At 39.9% G+C, this 10,363-nt stretch overlaps 1 protein-coding gene across 1 annotated transcript; it reads left to right on the plus strand.

Annotated features, from left to right (window-relative positions):
* The first annotated feature begins 86 nt into the window (after window positions 1-86).
* On the plus strand, window positions 87-9,916 carry LOC124116728 (diphthine methyl ester synthase-like). The gene is made up of 8 exons (XM_046478190.2): window positions 87-288; window positions 723-783; window positions 1,956-2,019; window positions 2,644-2,752; window positions 4,566-4,686; window positions 6,566-6,605; window positions 6,867-6,973; window positions 9,125-9,916. Exons 1-8 carry the CDS (start codon window positions 154-156, stop codon window positions 9,349-9,351), a joined length of 864 nt encoding a protein of 287 aa, XP_046334146.2. The 5' UTR covers window positions 87-153; the 3' UTR covers window positions 9,352-9,916.
* The last annotated feature ends 447 nt before the right edge of the window (window positions 9,917-10,363 follow it).

Consider the following 10,363-nt stretch of genomic DNA (forward strand, 5'->3'; position numbering starts at 1 on the left):
GTATAAACATTATGATTGGTTCCTGAATTTCATTACATCCAATCAAATGTAACAGTACATACAACCAACTGTAGCAGAAAACAACTTCCTGTCATTTGGACATGTGCTTGTTATTTCTGAGACGGTGTTTTGATTGAAATTAGTACTTTAATCATGTTTTATCTGGTTGGTTTGGGGTTGGGGGATGTAAAAGATATAACTGTGAAAGGCCTAGAAGTTGTTAAGAATGCTGAAAGGGTTTACCTTGAAGCGTACACATCAATCCTGACAGTTGGCAAGGAAGCATTGGTAAATAATGTGTGGATATTTTACTAAATATGTGATCGTTATTAGTCACCTTTCATGATTTTCCGAAATGTTAAAACAGATTATGATAATCAAGATCATGACAATATTCCATTTATTTCACTTGTTTCCTTCTTGAAATGTTTTCGTGAAACAAGATGGTAACACCAAATAATTGTCACTGAAGCCTACAGTCTACGTGTTGAGTCCCCAGCTGGCTCAGTTCTTATCCACTAGCCCCTATAGGTAATAAAATAATAAGGAAGAGAATATCCACCTGATGAAGGAGTAAGCATATACTCAGAAACGTTGTGTTCCTCATAATAAAGAAGTTGACATCCCTATATTCTTTTCCTTATGTTAATCACTTCTAAATGCCTTCTAAAGACCTAATAAAATAATAGACTAAAATAATGAACAGAATGATATTTTTTCAGGAGGAATACTATGGACGAAAAGTAATTCTTGCTGATAGAGACATGGTTGAGCAACAATCAGGTACATTTCAAGGTTCATGTTTCACAAGAAATAGAGTTTCTGTTTCCACATATTGGTCATAACATTGAAAGTAGTTATTCCAGATAGTGAATTGTGTAGTTTTGACATGAACCCTGTTGGGGTTAACTAGAGATCGAGGGTATAATATGCTAACCAAAGTATTATTTTCTCATATAACTGTTCGGAAATAGGGTAAGCAAGGATGTATGAGAATATATAATTTGGAAATATCGCCAAGATTTAGCAATTAGTGCAGTTGCTTTTTAATCCTTTTACGATATCAGTCAGTGTATTATGTTACAGTATACAAGAAAGGAGGCATTGACAACTGCAGCCATGTTCTGCTGTGTTTTTCATGGCCGAATTAGGATCTTAGATCGTATAGCAATGTTCACTTCATCCTCATGTGTCTCTGGTGAATAGCAAAGATTAGTCGATTCACTAATTCACCACTCATCATGATGCATCAAGTTTCCATAAGACTTTCGGGGCGGTTTTAGCAATTAGTGCAGTTGCTTTTTAATCCTTTTACGATATCAGTCAGTGTATTATGTTACAGTATACAAGAAAGGAGGCATTGACAACTGCAGCCATGTTCTGCTGTGTTTTTCATGGCCGAATTAGGATCTTAGATCGTATAGCAATGTTCACTTCATCCTCATGTGTCTCTGGTGAATAGCAAAGATTAGTCGATTCACTAATTCACCACTCATCATGATGCATCAAGTTTCCATAAGACTTTCGGGGCGGTCGGGTAGCCTTGTGATTAAAGCATTCGCTCGTCACGTCGAAGACCCGGGTTAGATTCCTGACATGGGTACAATGTGTGAAGCCCATTCCTGGTGTCCCCCGCCGTGATATTGCTGGAATATTGCTAAAAGCGGCGTAAAACCATACTCACTCACTCAGTCACCATAAGACTTTCATGTCATGTTGGCGTATGAATACTAAACGATGGGTTACATATTTATTAGTATCTTACCCATATTGTCATTGTGTCTGTACATAGAAATTGTTTTTTAGAGCATCACCAAATTGTCCTTGTTTGAGGATTATGTACACAACAAGTCTGATTGGTCTTTTTTGCTCATGTATTGACCTCACTGTCACTTTGTGGATGATACACACAGTTGAAGCAACACATTTTGAGATTTGGATAACTCTAATTACAGATGAGTTGTTGGATGGTGCAGACAAGTCAGATGTGGCGTTTCTGGTAGTTGGAGATCCTCTTGGGTAATTTATATGATGCACTGTCAGTGTATTAAATACTCATTTGCCTCAGACTCAATTATTTATATGCCACTGTGATGCTCACTCTATCAGTCACTGCATATGAGAACAAGAAGGAATTAATAAATCCACTTTAAGTTTTGTATTTCACAAACAGAATATTTTTGTTGTATGATCCAAACTTGACTGGAACAGTTGACTAAATCCTCCAACAGTCTTGCATGTTAAGCAAGAATGAAGTTGAAAATATGTTCAGGCAAAAGATTCAAAACAGTTTCAGTGGCTGGTGTGCATTGTCTGACGTCATGCATATTTTCACTTCCCTTAGACCTATAGCTGAGATTCTATACACTGATACATCTAAGTATAACCACATTCATCATATACATGGGCGGATACAGAGGGGGGGTTCGAAAAAAATCTTTATTTCTGTATACATTACCACCAAAGACAATAAATAGATCTTAGTTGTGCATCCCCCCTTTTCAAAAAAGCTGTATCCGCCCATGCTATATATAGTTCAATATGTTTGAATTTAGAATTTGTTATGATTGTTTTTAGAACTATTAAGAAAGCTTGTCTGTATAAAACAATATTTGTGGTGTAATAGTGTTTCATTGTTGACAGAGCGACAACCCACACTGACCTGATCCTACGAGCTGTTGAGAAGGGAATACAGTACCGAGTGGTCCACAATGCCTCCATCATGAATGCTGTAGGTTGCTGTGGCTTGCAGGTGGGTGGTTATGTGAGATGTTAAAGATTCACTGGTCTCTACAATCTGGTGTCCATGTCCCACTGAGGTCTGTTTGTAATTAGTGATTTTATTACATTGAGACTATTAAATCAGTTTATCCAGTTAAATACATCTTGAATGTTTTACATTTAGGAGATAAACATACTGTGTTTTCAATGTAGAGCTAGGTTACCTGTAGATTTAACCCTGCTAAATTGAATTTGGGACCGAACGCGCAGCGTGAGGTTTCAAATGTTAAATTTAGCGGGGTTAAATCTACAGGTAACCTAGCTCTACATTGAAAACACAGTTTGTTTATCTCCATTCTACCATGACTAAATAAACCGCGAACTCTTTGGTGTTAGCAAATATACTGAGTGAAGCGGCATGGATTGAGTTCAGTGTTTTGAGTGGGTTATCGATCTGAATTACGGAATCACCAAACAAAATATGATGCTGTATATACTCAAGCAGTTTGTTTACACCGTAATACTTCATTCGAACATATGACAGGCATTGAAAGCATATAAGCACGTCAACTTGGTAAGCTAACATGAGGTGGGCATCCCGAAAGAAAACAAAGCAAGTTTTGCAAGGCTTTCGCTCTACATCGCGCGTCACCATTATGACGTCATATCGCTGATTGTGACGCAAAAAATATGACGTCACGGTCGTGTATAGAAAAGCACCAAAATTCCAAGCTCTCTGTTGTCTCCAAAACGTAAATACATTCCCTTTGTTGATTTCTATCGTGTTTTTCTGCACGAAATGTATTGCCACACATCCTTTGAATATTGTAGTAACCGCATCTGGGAATTTTGTAACCTGTAATTGTAGATATAGTTATTTAAATATGCCTACCGACAATGACTGAAAATAGTACTATTCTATGAATATTAGCTTCCGCGGTGATGCGGCCGTCAAACCATCTGTTTCAATCAGAGGGGGTTTATTGTGATTTAATAGCCTCTGATTGACCAATCAGAATCGAGTAAATTCCAAATTCATGGTAGAATGAGTGTTTAAGGAGGCTTTTCACGGGCTCAAATTCAGATATATTACAATCAACACAAATAGTGGCAAAATTGCAGATTCGTCATTAAGCAGTAATCAACAGCTACCATGGCTACTGTGTTTGAAATTTAGCATGTAAGCCAAGTCCTTGTCATTGCTGGTGTGTTAATGTTAAAGATTTAGGTTGTCCCTTGATTCAGTTCTACAGACACAAACTTAAAAAGTACCTCCCAAAACTTGGAACACTTCTCGATTACAATGTTGCAAGTATGTCACAGTCACATGTCTTTAAGGACCTGTGAAGATTTCGGGGTAGAATAGGTCTTCAGCAACCCATGCTTGCCGTAAAAGGCGACTGTGCTTGTCGTAAAAGGCGACTAACGGGATCGGGTGGTCAGGCTCGCTGACTTGGTTGATGCATGTCATCGATCCCAATTGCGTGGATCGATGCTCATGATGTCAATCACTGGATTGTCTGGTCCAGACTCGATTATTTTACAGACCGCCGTCATATAGCTGGAATATTTCTGAGTGCGGCGTTAAACAACAAACCAAACCAAACCACATGTCTTTAAGAAAATGAGTCTGGAAGCAATAACTTCCTTATAAGAACAATTACACACAATCAACACCTTTTTAAATATTTTTTTGACTAGAAAGTATTTTTGATATAATGCTATACCCAGTCTCCATTTTTTTCTTTTCAAATTTGTGGTTTGCTCACTTTGGAATCACCTGTATCCATACCGTAGGTATGTCTTTCTTGCAATTCTGATGGAAGAGATATTGTGATTTCCAGTTATACAACTATGGTGAGGCAGTGTCTATTGTGTTCTGGACAGACACCTGGAGACCAGACAGCTTCTATGACAAGATAGCAGTCAACAGGGACAGGGGGATGCACACCTTGTGTCTACTAGGTAATGTACACAAGTTCAGAAGTTATCTTCTGGAAAAAATAATGAAATAGTAAAAATAAATATTTGTCTCATATTTGATCAAAGTGTTGCAGAAGGATGAACATCTTGATAGATTGAATGGTCATGGGAAGGACTGTTTTGCACGGGACACCCAATGCCATGTCATGTTTAATGTGTGTTACAGGTTTTTTTAAGCAAGACATTTGTCTGTAATAGCCAGCAGTCTATTTTGATTGTTGGCTGTATCTGTGAGGCCGGTGTCTATGGTACATCATTTCTTCACCAAGTAACACAGAACAATAAAGCCTGAATTTAATTATGTCCAGTGTTTCCCATTTTTTCATAACAATTCTTTTTATACTGTTATTTCCTGACATGGTGAATCCCTGTTTATTATTCTACAAGCTTGTGCTCGATACTTCAGAGTGAGCTGACAATACTGTGTTCTAAGGGACACAACTCTTGCAGGCTTTCAAGCTGTGACTCTCTCTGCTGTCTGAATCACCCATCTGTTTTATTACTGTTACTTCAAAAACTTGAGGGACCGCCTCCGTGGTCTAGTGGTAGAGCATCCGCCCGGAGAGCGGAAGGTCCGGGGTTTGATCCCCGGCCGCCTCATACCAAAAGACGTTAAAAGATGGTACTTGTTGTATACTGTGTCTGAGTGGGGTATTCATGTTAAACTGCGAATGGTATCTCAGTGTGCTAACACTATAAATTGGTATCAGTCCGGACTAGTACAAGCAGCCACAGACACGCACATGTGCATGCACGTTGCTGTATAAGTGCAATAATCTTGGACGCAACGTTAAACCCCATTTCACCTCACCACCTCAAAAACTTGGGTGTTTGAAACTAGCTGTCATGTTCACCCAACTTCTAAATGCCTATCAAAGACTTAACTGTTTATGTTTTGTTTTGACCCCCATAACTACCACCACCTTCGGCTTTATCTAAAAGGTAGGTGACTCGTGAAGATCAGGGTACAGAATAGGTCTTCAGTAACCCATGCTTGCCATAAGAGGTGACTATGCTTGTTGTAACAGGCGACTAATAGGATCGGGGGGTCAGACTCGCTGACTTGGTTGATGCATGTCATCATGTCCAAATTGTGTAGATCGAAGCTCGTGATGTCAATCACAGGATTGTGTGGTCCAATCTCGATTATCTACAGACCGCTGTCATATAGCTGGAATATTTCTGAGTGCAGCATGAAATAACCTGTAAAAAGCAGGTATCTATGGTACAATGTACAACACTTCTTCACCAGTTGGCATGGAATGTTAAAGCTTGAATAATTATTGATGGTGTTTCACATATTTTTATAAGAATACTTTTTATTTCATGACGTGTTATTGTAGGACAGTGGAGAATCCCTAGTATCATTTGAAGAAGGTTGTGCCGAGCTACAGCTTGTGTTGACAATACTGTGTTCTAAGGGACACAACTCTTATGGGCCTCCACGTACCTACTCACTGCTTCCTGGATCACCCTTAAATTCCTGAATATTTTTACTTCTTCTATCACTGGAGTGTTTGAAACAAAGGGGGTTATGTGGTACTTGTAAGTTTTTTGCTGCCGTATTTGAATATTCTGATGTTCATGCTTTGTTTTGAACCCATAATTACCATGGCAACTGTGTAGTGATTACAATACACAAGTGTAGCACCTGTGTAGCAGTATTCCTGCAATATAATGGCAGGGACATCAGCAATGGGCATCACACGTTCCACCCATGTGGGATAGTGAACCAAGGCCTTTTGGCGTGATGAGCGAACGCTTCAACCACAAGGTTACCCCTGAAGTATCTGGATTGTTCCTGTCAACTACACATCTGTAGTCATAAATGCCCATTTCAACTATTTATCTTTCATTCCAGATATAAAAATGAAGGAACAAACAATTGAAAACTTGATGAAGTGAGTATTGTTGCTGAAAAACTATAAACCTTTGGTTCACTGACATCAATTATAAAATTGACATAAATATTTCCCAAATTTAATCATATTTATGTGTACGTTATTATTATTCACACATTGTACCCATGTCGGGATTCGAACCCAGGTCTTCGGCGTGACGAGCGAACGCTTTAACCACTAGGCTACCAGACCGCCCCTTTAAAAAATATAGGATGGACAAAATGCTGATGAACGGCCAACATTCATGTATCTCTGTTTCAGGGGTAATAAGATATATGAGCCCCCTCGGTTTATGTCTGTGAGTCAGGCAGCGGAGCAGCTCCTGGAGATTGTGCAGCGGAAGGGTAAAGAGGGAGAACAGAATCTCGGTGAGATTTTCACTTGATGTATACAAGATGTATATACTGGTACTATCTTATTATGTGTACACTAACTTCTGATGGATACAGACCGCCTCCGTGGTCTAGTGGTAGAGCATCCGCCCGGAGAGCGGAAGGTCCGGGGTTCGATCCCTGGCCGCGTCATACCAAAAGACGTTTAAAGATGGTACTTGTTGTTACCCTGTCTGGCGCTCGGCATTAGGGGCTAAAACAAGGACTGGTCGGCTCGGAGTCAGTATACTGTGTCTGAGTGGGGTATTCATGTTAAACTGCGGAATGGTATCTCAGTGGGCTAGCACTATAAATTGGCATCAGTCCGGACTAGTACAAGCAGCCACACACACATACATGTGCATGCACGTCGCTATATAAGTGCAATAATCTTGGACGCGACGTTAAACCCCATTTCCCCTCACCTCTGATGGATACAATGTTATGTATACAAAATTTTTTTATGTCTACCATATCATATGATGTGTCCTCAGTCACTGGAAGAAATTCTCTTGCAGTCTCCAGAATCCTTGGTAGTCATTAGTTCTGATGTGTATCAGGATCTGGGGGCTTACTGATAAAGTTGTCTTAGTTAAAACAAATCTTTGTCATTTAGAGCAAACACTACGACTGCCATAATAGCAATACTTGAAGCTGTCTTAAACCTATTGCAGTGATATCTCACTTACAACACCAAAATGACAGAGAGCTGTTTTTTGATGGAGATATAATAAACAGGGATTGAGATGTGTGACCTCGTTGATTGTGTGTCATCTTACTCAAAAGGGCTTGATCGTTGCTGTCAACAACTATTATCATACCTCCAGAATGATGAGATCTGATTGGTTCATGTGATCTTGCTAAAATACAATGTATCCCGCCTGGGAGGGAATTATGTTTCTGAGCGGCAGAATAAATCCCTTATACCCTGCCACGAAGAAGTCAGGCTGCACATGGATTTCTGACCAGGAAAATAAATCCCTTATACCCCACTTTGAAGCAAAAAAGCTGCACATGTTTTACGAGTCAGTGAAAGTCACGTGACATGGTAAACCTCAGCTCAATCGAACAGCTGTTTTCTGTCAATTTTAAATTTGTTTTAATTCTTTTACAATGACAGATTAAAACATGTCGTAAGATTAATACGTTGTAGCAGTATCACTTGATACATGGGATTTTCATCTTCCCAAGGCAAGTGAGTTAACAGACTATAAAAGTTCAGTTTCCACCATTGCCCAACTAGGCTGGTATCATGGAGTTACATTTTGGCTGGACTAACGAGTCTATGCAGAGCAAAGCATGTGCACTGCCAACTTGTTGTCAACAGATGTTTTACAAATCTTTTCCTGTTTTTAATCAAGGTGCTCATGTGATTTGATGCACTTAACGATGTAAGACCCGTTTTATTACAATATAGATCTTGATTATCGATCAGATCGTCTTGACGGGGTGCCACCCTTTTTATTTGAAGCAAATGCAAGTGATACGAGAGGTTGAATCTGATTGGTCCATAGGAGAGGCACAGAAGGGACATGTCTTGTAATAGCCACTGGTGGCGCTATGATCAAGCCCAGGACTTCCTGGACTTTTAAAGTCAGTTAACCCTCTTGCCTCGGGAAGATGGGGATTTTATGTATCCCGCGTTAACACATGTAAAACCCCATGCACTCCTCATTATCCTGCTTCAACTTATCATGTGCCCTGAGTGATACTGCTACAAGTCATAATGTGTCTGACTCCCATGATTTACAGACCATTGCATAAGAGGTCATGTGGGGTGAATTAGGGTTCACATCTCATTCAAGATTATTGCACTTATATAGAGTGTGTGTGAGTAGGGGTATGGGGTATGTGTGTGCGTGTGCGTGTGCGTGTGCGTGTGCGTGCGTGCACGTGCGTGTGGGCTATGAAAATTCATACATATTGCACATCATCATTTTTTTCAATTTATACCTCAATAAACCGAAAATTACACACAGTCAATCCTTATGTAATCACACATTTGCCCACATTTTTTTTAACGCTTATGGCATATGGATTTTGTGTACTGGGAGGTATTCATATTTACATTTATTTCATCACACATGCTTTTGTAATTGGAGGATGCTAGTTCCATGTTATTTCAGTGTCCTGTTGCAACTGTTTCAGCTCTGTCAGAGGATACTGTGTGTGTTGGACTGGCAAGGGTTGGCTGTGATGACCAGAAGATATGTGTTGCGACTTTGCAGCAGTTGACCTCAGTTGACCTTGGTGAACCTCTTCATTCATTGGTTATACCAGGTCACATGCACCCCCTGGAAGTAGACATGTTGAATCTTTTTGCTCTTGATGACAGTGTCAAGACTCATCTTCAGGCCTGCTTACCATCCTCCTGAATCATGCTCAGTTATTGGAAGGACAATTTCTTCCGGGGCCTTGACCCCAAATTTACACAGTTTATGGGCCACTTTTGGCAAGCATGGGCCTTACATTTCACTCCATGAGCTATAAATTCACCATGATCGCAGCCGAAGAAAACACTTAATTCTTTGTAATCTTAGTTTTGAACTGCAAGCAATAACTTGTCACATATATCAGAATATTTGAGTAGGAATTAAAAAACCTAATGACTTCGTATGAATGAGAACTGTAGTGTAAACATAGATGGCGGCAATCAGCAATTCCGTAGTTGTCATTATGGAATTAAATTGTGATTAGTCAGTCCATGTCATACAGGTAAGAAAACTACTGCACATGCAGATCCTGTCCTGTATTTGATACGCCAGTTTATTATATCATGTGTGACTTGTGCTTGTCTCCTGACTTTCCCAATCACGTCATGCTTGTATTTGATGCATGACAAAGATCGGGATCCAGGGGAAGAAATGCATCTTCCCGAGGCAAGTGAGTTAACTGACTATAAAAGTCCAGTTTCCACCCTTGCCGAACTAGGCTGGTATTATGGAGTTACATTTTGGCTGGACTAACAAGTCTATGCATAGTCCAATCAAAATCGCACACCGAAATCGAAATCCGGTTCGTAAAGTGTCATGCAGATTTCGGTCGACTGCAGGATTTGCAAAGCATGTGCACCGCTAACTCGTTGTCAACGGATATTTTCTAAATCTTTTCCTGTTTTTAATTAAGGTGCTCACGTAATTTGATGCACTTCGCGATGTAAGACTCGTTTTATCACAATATAGATCTTGATTATCGATCAGATCGTCTTGACTGGGCGCCACTGTTTTGTTTGAAGCAAATGCAAGTGATACGAGAGGTTGAATCTGATTGGTCAATAGGAGAGGCATAGAAAGGACATAACTCGTAACAGCCACTGGTGGCGCTATGATCGAGCCCAGGAATTCCAGCCTAGTTCGGCAAGGGTGGAAACTGGACTTTTAAAGTCAG

The sequence above is a fragment of the Haliotis rufescens genome, unplaced genomic scaffold (genome assembly GCF_023055435.1).
Source record: "Haliotis rufescens isolate VD_foot unplaced genomic scaffold, xgHalRufe1.0.p SCAF_2, whole genome shotgun sequence".
NCBI classification, from domain to species: Eukaryota; Metazoa; Mollusca; class Gastropoda; order Lepetellida; family Haliotidae; genus Haliotis; species Haliotis rufescens.